We start from the raw sequence: 16272 nt of genomic DNA, 5'->3' as shown, positions 1-16272 counted from the left end.
CTAATATAATGTTACATGTCAAGTATATCTCAATTTTTAAAAATTCCCCCCCAAAATACTGAAATCATTTTGGCTTAAATTTAATGGCTCAAATTAATTGTGAGAATGACGAAATACATATATTCCTAAAATGAGATGTAAAGTAAAATCTTTTAAAAGTCACCTTTAATAATTATAGGAAGTGCATTTGAATCTCCTCCTGCTTTTTCTTTTGGCTTTAAGGGTTGCTGCTGTTTTTTTATTTTGTACTTTATAAATGACCTTGCCTTCCAGTGCAAAGTGCCATACTTCTCGCGGGCTTTCCGATGTGCTTCTTGGTGTTCCTTTCGCTTTTCTTCTATTAATTCCAGATCCTCTTTATTTTTTTCCTGTTCTTGCTCATACTTCCTCCAGTGAACAACTTCACGTGCCCTTGGCTTTATGGGGAAAAAAAAAAAGGGAATTATTTAACTAAATAGAAACCAGTATCTGCTGGTTTCTTCCTCCACTATGAAATTAGCCTAGCTCATATATGAAACCACTAATTTTAAAGTTTTAAGAAACTTACAAAACTTTTATATGGAGGCTTTGTGTAAATTTGAAATTATTTAAAAATCTTATCTCAAATTTTAAAAGCCAAATTTTACAGCCAAACTCTAGAATGACATCACTAGCCCCCCCTCACAGCCTGTTATAGTACTGAATTATTTATTACTTATTTGGTATAACATTATAGATTGATATTTTAAATCATTACATCATATCTACTGTAGAGGAATTAAGCTTGATATACCTCAGATTCTACTTCAAGAATTTCATCTCCTGCAGAAGGGAAGTCTCTCCAGCCTATAATTCCCACTGGCATGCTGGGACAGGCCTCATCGATTACTTTGTCATTTTCATCAAACATTAAGCGTACTTTTGCCCAACTCTTTCCAGCAACCAGAATGGAGCCTTTTCTCAAAGTTCCTCTTTGAATTATAGCTGTAGTAACAGGACTAATATGAAAATAAAAGTATATATTCTTAATGCCATAATCATGGTGTAATGGCACTTTCTCAGTAAAGATATCTTTATGAGATTAAAAAATATATAATTTGAACACACAGGGTTAATTCCACCACTTCTCAACTTCTCAAACAGTTTTTCATACTATAAAGACATTTCTTCAAAATTACAAGCTAAATGTCCATCAATGGAAGAATGGATAAAGAACATGCAGTATATATGTATAATGGAATATTATAAAACCTTAAAGAAAATCCTGTCACATGCTAGAATACGGATGAACCTCCTGGACAAACATATGCTAAATGAAATAAGCCAGTCAAAAAGGACAATATTATATGATTCCAGTCATATGAAGTATCTAAGGTAGTCAAAATCATGGAAACAACTACTGAAAGATAGCTGCCAAAGGCTGGGTGGAGGAGGGCGGGGAAATTAGTGCTTCATGGGTATAGAGTTTGTTTTGCAAGATGAAAAAGTTCTAGAGATCTGTTGCACAACAATATGAATATACTTAATACTACTAAACTGTACGTTTCAAAATGGTTAAGATGGTAAATTTAATATTATGCAATTTTTACAATTAAAAAAAAAAGAAAACAAAAAACATTTCTTGTAAGGTTATGGTAGTGAAGGGTGCAGACAGCTAAGTGTTCTGACAGAATCCTAATCTCCTTTCTATAATTTGTTAAGCAGTGAAAAGACCTCTTTTGCTAATAGGGAGGGAAATTAAAGAAGAGAACACTATTCCAACAATCTTACTATATATTAATGGGTAAGAACATAAAGAATTTAGAAACCCTAAAATGCAACAATTGCCATTTTATTCCAAGTTATGTTAGTCTATAAGGCTTTAGCAATTCAGTTAAGTCAGTGGGGAGAAAAAACGATATCAAGCAAATTGAACTACTAAGTCACCTAGATATGACTACTAAATGTATACACATATTTGCTAAGATCTACTGATCACTGCATGTTTGTGTTCTGTGTGCCAGTGCAATAAAATACTTTTTATTTTTATTTAAAATATATATATATTTTTTGGCTGCACCGCAGCGGCATGCAGAACTTACCCAACCAGGCATCGAACCCGTGCCCCCTGCAGTGGAAGCGTGGAGTCTTAACCACTGGACTGCCAGGGAAATCCATATTTTTTAAAACAAATGCTTTGAAAATATTGTTCAGGGACTAACAATAATGTGCAATAAACATAAGATGCTGTTATATAATCAAGTCACAAAAACAATGAAATAAAATTATTAGAAAGCAACCATTTTAACAGACCTACCCTCTTCCTTTGTCTGTGAAAGATTCTATTACTGTTCCTTCAACTGGACCAGTAGGGTCTGCTTTCAATTCTAACATTTCTGCAAGAGCAATTGTTGCCTCTGCCAAAGCCATCATGTTATCGCCCTTTAATAACAAAACAACCTCTTAATATACATTAATAAATAATATCTGTAAATGTAAATACCAGGATCAGAAAGCCAAATAATCCTCGACAGTTACACTTTTCTCTTTAAGCATTAAAAACATGAATTACACAATACTACGAGACTAGATATCAATCACAGGAAAAAAATCTGTAAAACATACAGACACACGGAGGCTAAACGATACACTACTTAATAACCAAGAGATCACTGAAGAAATCAATGAGGAAATAAAAAAATACCTAGAAACAAATGACAATGAAAACACGACAAACCAAAACCTATGGGATGCAGCAAAGCAGTTCTAAGAGGGAAGTTTATAGCAATACAATCCTACCTCAAGGCACAAGAAACATCTCAAATAAACAACCTAACCTTACACCTAAAGCAACTACAGAAAGAAGAACAAAAAAACCCCAAAGTTAGCAGAAGGAAAGAAACCATAAAGATCAGAAATAAATGAAAAAGAAATGAAGGAAAAAATAGCAAAGATCAATAAAACTAAAAGCTGGTTTTTTGAGAAGATAAACAAAATTGATAAACCATTAGCCAGACTCATCAAGAAAAAAAGGGAGAGGGCTTCCCTGGTGGCGCAGTGGTTGAGAGTCCGCCTGCCGATGCAGGGGACACGGGTTCGTGCACCAGTCCGCTAAGATCCCACATGCCATGGAGCAGCTGGGCCTGTGAGCCATGGCAGCTGAGCCGCGCGTCCGGAGCTTGTGCTCTGCAACAGGAGAGGCCACAAGAGTGAGAGGCCCATGTACCGCAAAAAAAAAAAAAAAAAAAAAGGGAGAAGACTCAAATCAATAGAATTAGAAATGAAAAAGCAGAAGTAACAACTAAGACTGCAGAAATACAAAGGATCATGAGAGATTACTATAAGCAACTATATGCCAATAAAATGGACAACCCGGAAGAAATGGACAAATTCTTAGAAAAGCGCAACTTTCCAAGACTGAACCAGGAAGAAATAGAAAATATAAACAGACCAATCACAAGCACTTGAAATTGAAACTGTGATTAAAAATCTTCCAAGAAACAAAAGCTCAGGATCATATGGCTTCACAGGCGAATTCTATCAAACATTTAGAGATGAACTAACTCCTATCCTTCTCAAACTCTTCCAAAATATAGCAGAGGGAGGAACACTCCCAAAATCATTCTACGAGGCCACCATCACCCTGATAACAAAACCAGACAAAGATGTTACAAAGAAAGAAAACTACAGGCCAGTATCACTGATGAACATAGATGCAAAAATCCTCAACAAAATACTAGCAAACAGAATCCAACAGCACGTTAAAAGGATCATACACCATGATCAAGTGGGGTTTATCCCAGGAATGCAAGGATTCTTCAATATACGCAAATCAATCAATGTGATACACCATATTAACAAACTGAAGAAGAAAAACCATATGATCAACTCAATAGATGCAGAAAAAGCTTTTGACAAAATTCAACACCCATTTATGATAAAAACTTTCCAGAGGGTAGGCATAAAGGGAACTTACCTCAACATAATAAAGGCCATTATGTGACAAACCCACAGCCAACACCTTTCTCAATGGTAAAAAACTGAAAGCATTTCCACTAAGATCAGGAACAAGACAAGGCTGCCCAGTCTCACTGCCATTATTCAACATAGTTTTGGAAGTTTTAGCCACAGCAATCGGAGAAGAAAAAGAAATAAAAGAAATCCAAATTGGAAAAGAAGAAGTAAAGCTGTGACTGTTTGCAGATGACATGATACTATACATAGAGAATCCTAAAGACTCTACCAGAAAACTACTAGAGGTAATCAATGAATTTGGTAAAGTAGCAGGATACAAAATTAATGCACAGAAATTTTTGAGTTCCTATACACTAATGATGAAAAATCTGAAAGAAAAATTAAGGAAACACTACCATTTACCACTGAAACAAAAAGAATAAAATAGCTAGAAATAAGCCTACTTAAGGAGATAAAAAACCTGTATGCAGAAAAATATAAGACATTGATGAAAGAAATTAAAGATGATACAAACAGATGGAGAGATATACCATGTTCTTGGATTGGATGAATCAACATTGTGAAAATGGCTCTAATACCCAAAGCAATCTACAGATTCAATGCAATCCCTATCAAACTACCAATGGCATTTTTCATAGAACTAGAACAAAAAATTTCACAATTTGTATGGAAACACAAAAGACCCCGAATAGCCAAAGCAATCTTGAGAAAGAAAAATGGAGCTGGAGGTATCAGGCTCCCAGACTTCAGACTATACTACAAAGCTACAGTAATCAAGACAGTATGGTATTGAACAAAAACATAAATACAGATCAATGGAACAGGATAGAAAGCCCAGAGGTAAACCCACACACAAATGGTCACCTTATTATTGATAAAGGAGGCAAGAACATACAGTGGAGAAAAGACAGCCTCTTCAATAAGTAGTACTGGGAAAACTGGACAGCTACATGTAAAAGAATGAAATTAGAACACTCCCTAACACCATACACAAAAATAAACTCTAAATGGATTAAAGACCTAAATGTAATGCCAGGCACTATACAACTCTTAGAGGAAAACATAGGCAGAACACTCTATGACATAAATCACAGCAAGATCCTTTTTGACCCACCTCCTAGAGAAATGGAAATAAAAACAAACATAAACAAATGGGACCTAATGAAACTTAAAAGCTTTTGCACAGCTAAGGAAACCATAAACAAGATGAAAATACAACCCTCATAATGGGAGAAAATATTTGCAAATGAAGCAACTGACAAAGGATTAATCTCCAAAATTTACAAGCAGTTCATGCAGCTCAGTATCAAATAAACAAACAACCCAATCCAAAAATGGGCAGAAGACCTAAATAGACATTTCTCCAAGAAGATATACATATTGCCAACAAGCACATGAAAGAATGCTCAACATCATTAATCATTAGAGAAACACAAGTCAAAACTACAATGAGGTATCACCTCACACCGGTCAGAACGGCCATCATCAAAAAATGTACAGGAATAAATGCTGGAGAGGCTGTGGAGAAAAGAGAACCCTCTTGCACTGTTGGTGGGAATGTAAATTGATACAGCCACTGTGGAGAACAGTATGGAGGTTCCTTAAAAAACTAAAAGTAGAACTACCATATGACCCAGCAATCCCACTACTGGGCATATACCCTGAGAAAACCATTGTTCAAAGAGTCATGTCCCACAATGTTCACTGCAGCTGTATTTACAATAGCCAGGACATGGAAGCAACCTAAGTGTCCACAGACAGATGAACAGATGAAGAAGATGTGGCACAGTTACACAATGGAATATTACTCAGCCATAAAAAGAAACGAAACTGAGTTATTTGTAGTGAGGTGGATGGACCTAGAGTCTGTCATACACAGTGAAGTAAGTCAGAAAGAGAAAAACAAATACTGTATGCTAACACATATATATGGAATCTAAAAAAAGAAAGAAAAAATGGTTATGAAGAACCTAGGGGCAGGACCGGAATAAAGATGCAGACGTAGAGAACGGACTTGAGGATACGGGGAGGGGGAAGGGTAAGCTGGGACAAAGTAAGAGTGGCATGGACTTATATACACTACCGAATGTAAAACTGATAGCTAGTGGGAAGCTGCCGCATAGTACAGGGAGATCAGCTCAGTGCTTTGTGACCACCTAGAGGGGTGGGATAGGGAGGGTGGGAGGGAGATGCAAGAGGGAGGAGATATGGGGATATATGTATAGCTGATTCACTTTGTTATAAAGCAGAAACTAACACACCATTGTAAAGCAATTATACTCTAATAAAGATGTTTAAAAAAAACCCCAAAACATGAATTACCCTATTTGACAGAAGGAAAGAAGGAAGGGAGGGAGGAAGGGAGGGAGGGAAGAAGAGATAAGCAAGAAAATCTGACCCAGGGACTGATCTTGCAACGAAAAGTGGCTATACATATATAGATAGATATTATATATATATTATTTATCTATCTATCTATCTATATATTTTTAAGAATATCTACTAGAGTTCGTTAATACCCTTTTTTTTTGCGGTACACGGGCCTCTCACTGTTGTGGCCTCTCCCGTTGCGGAGTACGCACAGGCCCAGCGGCCATGGCTCACAGGCCCAGCTGCTCCGCGGCATGTGGGATCTTCCCGGACCGGGGCACGAACCCGCGTCCCCTGCATCGGCAGGCAGACTCTCAACCACTGCGCCACCAGGGAAGCCCTGTTAATACCCTTTTATAAACACATGCTTCTTCCACCCTCTGTCCTCCATCTGTCTCTACAATTGTGTTTTCTTCCTCTCACTTTCTTTACAGTGCTACATTACAATTGAAGTTCTATCCAATTGAACAAGCTTTCACTGATTTCATCGGATCCACTCAAGAATCCTGTAAAATAAGTAAATCAAACACTACTTACTCTTATTAAATAAATAAGGAGAAAAAACACTGACTAGACCCAAACTATAACCTACACTCTGCAACTACCCAGCTGTACAACCTTGGAAAATCAGTTCACCTCCCGGATCACCTTTCCTCAACTGTAAAATGAAGGAGCTAGAGTAGATGACTCTTTCACCTTTAATGGTCTATGTCTACTATGCTTTCTAAGTCTCCAAGATCATGCAGCTGATTAACGGGTGATGGAACTGGAACTGATGGACAAGGGATTTTTCCATTCTCCATGTCAGCTAAGAGCTTGCTCACAATTGTTACAATATAAAGCAACAGAAACAACTGTAACAAAACTAACTAAACACTTTTCTTACCCATCTACTTATTCCTAGTATTTATTCCAATTTACAAAATGCTGCTCTGAAAAGCAGAGCTGGGGTTGTTTCTTTGCATGAAGAGTCCTCTATTCTTCATCAGAAAAGAAGGCCTCATCTTACTTCCCTGCCACTCTCTTACCTCCATTCCCAGGATTCATCTTTGCCATGCCTCCAAATTTGCCTAAGCAGCTTTACATCTATCTATCTACTCATCTAATATCTGGGCAGAAAAGGTGGTCATGTCTTCAAATGTTCTAATCTTGCCATCTGGTTTTCACATCGTAGTAACAATCAAGGTATAGCAGAAAGAAGGCAAGTAAGGTGGCATTTTATGAGTTTCAGAGAAAAAGAGGCATAATTTTACTATTAACAGAGGCATAACTTCTAATCATCTTGGAGGTAACAAATTTAGGAAAAGTAAAGATAAAATGAGACTTAATTGGAGGAAGGTGGCCAAATAAAGTACAATTTCTTCATCGAATGATCAGAAGAAAAAGAGTCCATATTACGAGTAAACCATGGAATATGGTAAGAATGGACAAAAAAGGAAATTTTTACTTAGCAGCAACCTGTATAGGACAAGAGAACTGGAAAATGCTATCACAAAGCAGGTACTGAGCTTCCTTGGTGTATTTTATCCAGAAGAGAATAATTGGTAATTTAAAAGAAAATGGAATTATCATAAATAACATTATAAAACTTACAGCAATTTAGTTCACAGAAACACTGAGTCAATCAATAACAAACTGAACCCAAATATTTCAACACTGTATTAGTAAAAAGTTATATTTGTTTAAATTTCTCTTAAATGCCCTAAGACCTATCCTATAGTTTTTCACTTTAAAAACAAGCACTTTTTATTACCAACTGAATTTCGTTTCTGCTTGAAAGTCTTTATCCTACTATTATCCTATCCCCACATCATTCACCACTTATTCTCCTCATTCTAAGTACCTCGTAGTAAGAAAAGCATAGGTAAACCTGACCCCCTCTGGACTGATGACTAATCTTTCTGAGCCTAATTTCTAATCTGCCAAACTAGGATAATGATACCAGCTTTGCCTAGTTCTCAGAGAATTTTTAAAACAACAACAGAAATTATGGATGTCAAAATGTTCTCTAGGTATAAGGCACTATGTGCATGATGTGTAGCACTCCCATCTGAACACACTGTCTCTGAGGTGCCCGCACTTACCGTGAGTGCAGAAACATGCACTGCTTGAACGTCACCTCCATAATCCTCACATACCACATCATAAGCTAGCAGTTCTTTTTTCACTTTCTCAGGATCAGCCTCAGCTTTGTCACATTTGTTTATGGCAAGGACAATAGGAACTGAAAGAGACAGAGTTAAGAAGAGTGCAAATGACGACACTTCAACTCCAGGTATTCACAATGAAAGATGCCAACGTTTTCTGGCTTTCTCTTGACCCAGCGGATGTATTTATCTAACAAAAGACCTAAAAAGACCCACTTTACACCCACCTACTCTGCTTTATACACATGAAGGATTCCAGATGAGAGATGTCAAAACTGCAATTATAAGATTCTGTATTAAGAATACGCAATTATGATTATTAAAAAACAAAAACACACAACAGTACTTAGAGTAGAGAAAGGACTATCCTTAAATCTGAAAGCAAGATCAGCAACTACACTAGAGATAATCTCCAGAAAAAAAAAAATCAAGAGAAGATTCTAATTCTAATACCACTAGACCATTTGCCTCTTCTTTCCAGGAGTTCCCTGTTAAAACCCAACATCTCACCCTGGAGTGAAACTAAGTACCATTATTGTAAACTTTCTTTTAGGATTTACAGCAATTCTTTCTTCATACACACTTAGCTGAGTGACTGACACAAAGTAGATTCTCAATAAATGTTTACTTAATGAATGAACCAAATAATCTTATAATCTACTTGTCATTACTAAACATACCCTTTCATTAGAGAACTCACACAAAATTCTAGGAGATAATTCTCTGATTGAGTTTCACCAACTCTGCAATTTTCTCAGGTATCAAAGGAATAGAAATTGAAAATAGACACGAAAGAGCTATGCAATCCACAGCCTATTATTATGAAAAAGTACATTCTGTATCGATCAGCTGGAACTTAACAGGCACCAAGAGAACAGGTACAGAAAGCATGATGTAAGGAATTTATCATATCTCAACCAGCTGCTTTGTTACAAGGTCCCTGGCAGATTTACCACTCTTATTTTTATTATATTCCCTAGGATCATTAAGAACATAGCCCATTCCACAAAGGTAGTTTTGAGGAATTAAAAAATAAAGAGAGGAACACAAGCTAGAAGACCAGATTCCAAATGCAGGCATGTTGCAAATTAACTGTAACTGGGGAAGTTCCTGCCACCCTCTGGGTCTTAGTTTTCATGTTGTGAGATGAAAAAAACACTGGACTAGATCAATGATTGTCAACCCTTTCTTTTTTTTCTTGCCAACAAACCTAGGGGAATATGATGCATTCCTTCAGGTACATTTTCTCAAGACAACAGTATTTTCTCAGTGGGTGTAGGGTCATATCACAATAAGAATGAATGTACAAAGTATGTGTGTGGTGTTTATTATTACAATTTTTTTTTTCTTGGCCACGCCACGTGGCTTGCAAGATCTTAGTTCCCCAACCAGGGATTGAACTCATGCCCTCGGCAGTGAAAGTGTGCAGTCCTAACCACTGGACTGCCAGGGAATCCCCTATTATTACAATTTTTAAATGGAGAAATAAGGGAGAATATAGCCAAGTATTTTCCAAAAGTTTCGATTTTATACCTTTGACCAAATAAGAACTTATTTAAAGCAGATGAGGGAAAAGTCTCTTTTAGAGAAGAATTCCAGATAATAAGTGAATAAGGAATAACAATTAGAATATCACCACTTTGTAACTCCTAATGAATTGAGGTGATGGGTACATAGGGGTTCATTATTCTAGGCTTACTTTTATAGCTATTAAACGTTAAAATGTTTTTTAAAAAGTCATTTGAGACTGTTAAATTGTCACACCATGCCAAGTAAGTAAACAGTAGAGGAAGGAATATACTTGTGGTCACAAGTCCCAAGTTGAATCCTGCTATACTCTTCTAAGTAGTTAATGTCTTTGGGAAAACAATTCAACTTTCTTTGCACCTTACCTGTAGAACAGGTATAATAATCCTGGGATTGCCAGGAAGATTAAATGAGCGACATGTAAAAACAGTGACTTTGTAGTAGATCCTTTAAAAAAAAGAAAGCAACTTCCTTCCTGATACATGTAAGTCGGCCACACAGTACCTTGAGCATCTTTGGCATGCTGAATGGATTCTACAGTTTGTTTCATCACTCCATCATCTGCAGCTACAACCAGTATGATAATGTCAGTGACCTGAGCACCTCTGGCTCTCATTGCTGAGAAAGCAGCATGTCCTGGAGTATCAAGAAAGGTTATCTTTTCCCCAGAAGGCAGAGAAACTGTGGAAACAGAAATCCAAGAACTCTGAGCACTCAAATATATACTTCCTTAATACAAAGGAATATACATGACCTTATGAACACAATCAATAATTCTTCAAAATAATTTTATTCTTTCCATTAATCTTAATCAGAACAATGCATTTGGATCATCACTCCACAATGAAAAGTGATAACATACCAGTGAGGCCTTTAGGGTTTTCTTTTCATGTAATAATTTCAAACTAAAACTCAACCTATTTCTAGAATATAACTATTTTCATAAATGTACCAACTGGAATATATTCTGGAGAAAAAACCAGACTGACAGTTGTCTAGGCAGCCACTCCTGCATTAGCAAACACCAGCTGCACAACTGTCTTGAGCAACAGAGGCAATTTAGTACACAGTCAGAAGCTCAGGATTTGAGTTCAACAGCCTTGGGTTTAAATGCTGGCTTTGCCACTTTACTAGCTGTGTACTTTGAGCAAGTAACTCAACCTAAACAAGCCTCAGCCTCCTTATATGTATGTAGGAATATTAATACCTACCTCATGATGTTGCGAAGATAAAAAAACATAAAGCATATAAGGTGCTCAGAACAGTGCTGGGCACATGCTAGGTGTTCAGCAAATGACAGCTGTTACTCAATTATGAGTGGTAACATTATGACAACCTAGCATTGACAATTGACAATGACAATGAGCATAGGCTCATTAAATCAAACTAAGAATGAGCTAGAATACAAAAGGTATAACTTTCTTCTTATACACTGTACAAAATAACCTTTATTAACCACCAGCTCTACATTTCATCAAACCAATGGCTTTAGGCTTTAGCCTATCTTTTACTTTAAATTCATATATTTCATACGGTGACACTATTTTAAGAAAATAATATGTGGGGTTCCCAAGTACATTGTAAGGTGATCTGTGTTCATACCAAGAAAGGCACCAATGTGCTGAGTGATGCCTCCAGCTTCCATTGCTGCCACTTGAGTTTTTCGCAGTTTGTCAAGTAACGTCGTTTTTCCATGATCAACATGGCCCATTATAGTAACAACTGGGGACCTTGGTATTAATAAAGCTGGATCTGCCTGGGGCCTACAATTAACAGCAAAGGAGTTTCATTTCTTAAATATCAGAAACACTTTATAGCCAGTGAACTGATCTGCAGTTATCTCTGTGAACTACCATTAACAATAAAACCCAACATTTAGCTTTGATTAGACATAACTATTTTCCTCTTCTATACATACAATGACTTATGATAAAATAATAATGACTGCCCACCTACTGTAGGCATCTTCATAACAGTGAGCAAAACTGAAAAAAATTTTAAAATTCAGGATCAACATATACACTCAGCAAACTAAGAAAAATAACTCTTAGAGTTTTATAATAACCTGAATATACTTTTTGATACTTTAAGCACTTTGAAGAAAAGTTTAACCTATACTCACACATCATTTTAATTGCAAAAGGAATTTTAAGGCAAATGTTTCCATTAAAAAGTGTGAATAAAACAATGTGGTCTCCTTCCCCCAATTTATACAGTTAAGTTTTACCTTTTTACAGCATCTTTATTTTCTCTGACTTTGTCCTGTTTTAATTTGCTCCATTTTAACTTCATCCCTGACTTCTTTATCACTTCTTTGATCCAGACTTCATCTAAATGTGAGTGTGCTTCTAGTGAATCTATGTCAACAGCAGTGTTCAATAAAGATTCATATACACAATCTGGGTGAAACAAGATAAAACCTTTTAGGATCACGAATTAAATGTTCCAGAAAGTGACCTCTATTGATAAACATCTATATAAACAATACACTCAATGAGAGGAATAACTATATAAGCTATCCGTTTCTCTAATGTTAACGAATCACAAAAAAGTTGACAAGAAAATAATCTTTAAAATATGATACAGGGAGTTCCCTGGCGGCCCAGTGGTTAATACTTTGCCTACCAATGCAGGGAGTGCGGGTTCGATTCCTGGTCGGGGAGTTAAAATCCCACATGCCTCGAGGCCAAAAAACCAAAACATAAAACAGAAGCAATATTGTAACAAATCCAATAAAGACTTTAAAAATGGTCCACATCAAAAAAAAAGGAAAAAAAATGATACATTTATATTAATTGATATTTCTGCATATTCATAAATATTTGAATATTTACCATGTACCTTATGAACTACCTGAGCAATTAATAAAACATTAAATTGCATGTCGATTCTCATTATTCAAGGTAATTATGTTCTATAAACTCACTGGGAACAGTGAATTAGCAAATACTGAATCATTGCTCTGAAGGGAAATACAGGGTTACGTTCCTTCAGTCTCCGGTCACAACATTTTCATCAGCTATATCTTGTTTTATGTGTTTTTGTTTAAAGACATCTTATTCAATATATGTTGTTGATTCATTAACGTTATACTCACAGTCAACAGCACTATACTATAACTAATGCCTCAATAAAGCTTATCTAACACATGTATTTTCTCTGTAAGGCACATTACAGCCTTCTTGTAGTTAGTAACACTAAACAGCACTTCAGCACCATGCTGAGGGGCCATTTTAAACAGCGAAATCACCAAAAAAAAGCACAAAAATGAGAAAAACATGGCACTAAATAAACCACAAAAATGACACTTGTTTACAGTATGAGAGGAGAGAAGGCAGAGTGTGGCCTTGTTTGAACCTCAGCTAGTAATGCGTGATCAGGTCAGGCAACTCAAATTTTTCACTGCTCTGTGCATGTCCAGGAATGACTACAAAAGCATTTCAAGTATCAATTTTGGGCTACAAATACATTTTAGGGAATTCGCCAATTCAGAATCCCCAAATAATAAGGATTGACTATATTTACATATGTATATACATAAATATATGCACACACACACATACAGTATCACAGAATACATGTACACACTATTTATGTATCTATTTAGGATGTCCAAAAAGTAGCAAAACATAGGAAAAATAATTACTTGTTGTTTTCATTTTATTTAATGTGCTTTAATTCCAGTCATATTTTCCTGTGGGTAATAAATAAAGTATCAGTGGTGATAATGAAATAACTAGTTTTATGCTTCCAGAATTTCAGTCACCCTATAAATATATATTTTGAGAGACAGATATAAAAGAAAGGCATCTTCAAACACGCAGAATATTACACTAAAAGAACTTCCTATTCAGTAGTGTGCTGGTAAATGTTTACTCTGAGGCTCCTAAAAAAAAGTCCTGATTTATAGCACTTCCCAATTTCCATGGTACAAATACCCGCCACCAGGGGTGCCCAACCCCCTGTTAGGAACCAGGGCGCACAGCAGGAAGTGAGCGGCTGGGGAGTGAGCAAAGCTTCATTTATACTTACAGCCGCTCCCCATGCTCGCATTACCACCTGAGCTGCGCCTCCTGTCAGACGAGCGGTGGCATTAGATTCTCATAGGAGCACGAACCCTATTGTACACTGCACATGCAAGGGATCTAGGCTGCAGGCTCCTTATGAGAATCTGATGCCTGATGGTCTGAGGTGGAGCTGAGGCAGTGATGCTAGCGCTGGGGAGCAGCTGCAAATACAGATTATCATTAGCAGAGAGGTTTGACTACACAGAGACCATAATAAACCAACTGCTTGCAGACTCAATTCAAAACCCTATCAGTGAGTGGCAAGTGAAAACAAGCTCAGGACTCCCACTGATTCTGCATTATGGTGAGTTGTATAATTATTTCATTATATATTACAGTGTAATAATAATAGAAACAAAGCGCACAATAAATGCGCTTGAATCATCCTGAAACCATCATCCCCCCAACCTCACCCCCCGTCAGTGGAAAAATTGTCTTCCACAAAACCAGTCCCTGGTGCCAAAAAGGTTGGGGGCTGCTGTCCCCCACCACGTCTGACTTCAAGCCACCAATATGAAGTCACTGAACACAGAGATGAAAAGAGATGTGAAGCAGCACACTATTAAATAGTATTTCCACCATATCGGTACAATAAACGTAAATAACCTCAAGATCATAGATTAATAGTAAAATGCAGTAAAATAATTAAGAAGTGAAAATATTAATGAGTATTTATTTACCTCCATTTATGACTTACTTTTTTAAATGGTTGTGTTTACACCAGCTCACATAATTCCTTATAATTTAGCAATAGGCTCACAAACTGGTACAAGCCAGCCTCAGCACCTCACTGATCCTACTCCATAATAATGCCAAGAAATGCTTTCTTGTGTATTTCCCTACCACATTTTTCCCCAAGAAAACACATTTTAAATTAGGAGTATGGCACTATTGATACTATGTATAAAATAGACAACTAATGAGAACATACTCTATAGCACAGGGAAATCTACTTAAGGCACTGTGGTGACCTAAATGGGAAGGAAATCCAAATAAGAGGGGATAAATGTATATGTATAGCTGATTCATTTTGCTGTACAGTAGAAACTAACACAGCACTATAAAGCAACTATGCTTCAATAAAAATTAACTTAAAATAAAAATAAAACATAAATAAACTAGGAGTATGGGATTAACATATACACACTACTATATATAAAATAGATAATCAACAAGGACCTAATGTATAGCACAGGAAACTACTCAATATTCTGTAATAACCTATATGGGAAAAGAATGTGGAAAAGAATGGATATATGTATATGTATAACTGAATCACTACGCTGTACATCTGAAACTAACACAGCATTGTAGATCAATTATACTCTAATATAAAATAAAAATTAAATTAAAAAAAGAATGCTACAACATAAATTTCCTATATGGATATGCTCTCAGAAAACAATAAAACTCTAAACGTAAAAATTATAATGAGTACAATTCTGTTTCTAATAATGCTAAAAATCCTTAATAATCCAGTAACTATAGTTTTCCAATATGTTATCCTAAACTTCTGAGAGGTAGCTTATACATAGGGATAATCTTTTTCCCTCTACATTAAATGCATATAGTATCAACATATTATTTTATCTTTATCCAAGACTTAAATATTTACATGTAGAAAAGTACCCAAAGCATTTTAACCAGGAATACTACATCAATTTTCTTTTTTGGCTGCACTGCACAGCTTGCAGGATCTTAGTTCCCCCACCAGGGATTGAACCCACACCCCTGGCAGTGAAAGCACAGAGTCCTGACCACTGGACCGCCAGGGAATTCCCACATCAAGTTATTTTAACTGAGCCGGGGCAGGGGGGTTAGGGTGTATGTACATTGCTAATATAGCAGTTAAAAATATTCACCATATGAAAACTATCTTAAATTCAAAAGAGGTATGATTATAATATTAAATAAGTTTCAAATAGATAACTTTTATTTAAATCATAGCAAATCAGTTTTGGATTTAGAGCACTGATCCACAGGATTAAACCTGTATTTTAATTATTCTATTTATTTGGTGATACAAAGGAATTATGGTTATGCGTGTGTATGTTAATGTTTAAAAAAAAAAGAATTATCGCTTAGCAATATGTAAGTACTCATGGACTAAATGATATATTAATAATTGTTATCACTGGCTCATGCAAACATTATGCTTATCATTCCATTCCTTCTGCTTTCATATATATATGAAAAATGCCAATAATAAAAAGTTCTAAAAATCAAGT

At 36.1% G+C, this 16272-nt stretch overlaps 1 protein-coding gene across 16 annotated transcripts in view; it reads right to left on the bottom strand.

The window, feature by feature from the left end:
- MTIF2 (mitochondrial translational initiation factor 2) overlaps window positions 1-16272 on the bottom strand; it is a 42424-nt gene that overhangs the window by 5121 nt on the left and 21031 nt on the right. For 15 of the 16 annotated variants that reach the window (XM_089923174.1, XM_030763231.2, XM_022597265.3 and 12 more), the window contains 7 exons: window positions 12205-12376; window positions 11580-11740; window positions 10482-10658; window positions 8388-8527; window positions 2276-2400; window positions 773-977; window positions 164-416 (listed from right to left, as the gene is read on the bottom strand). In XM_089923174.1, coding sequence (XP_089779300.1) covers window positions 164-416; window positions 773-977; window positions 2276-2400; window positions 8388-8527; window positions 10482-10658; window positions 11580-11740; window positions 12205-12376 — 1233 coding nt within the window. The remainder of the gene's footprint in view (window positions 1-163; window positions 417-772; window positions 978-2275; window positions 2401-8387; window positions 8528-10481; window positions 10659-11579; window positions 11741-12204; window positions 12377-16272) is intronic. The other variant, XM_089923176.1, reaches the window with a different exon arrangement.

Source organism: Delphinapterus leucas, chromosome 13 (assembly GCF_059928025.1).
Source record: "Delphinapterus leucas isolate spDelLeu-1000000601 "Yukka" chromosome 13, BTC_Dleu_Yukka2, whole genome shotgun sequence".
Lineage (NCBI taxonomy): Eukaryota > Metazoa > Chordata > Mammalia > Artiodactyla > Monodontidae > Delphinapterus > Delphinapterus leucas.
This window is presented reverse-complemented; position numbering and strand designations above follow the sequence as displayed.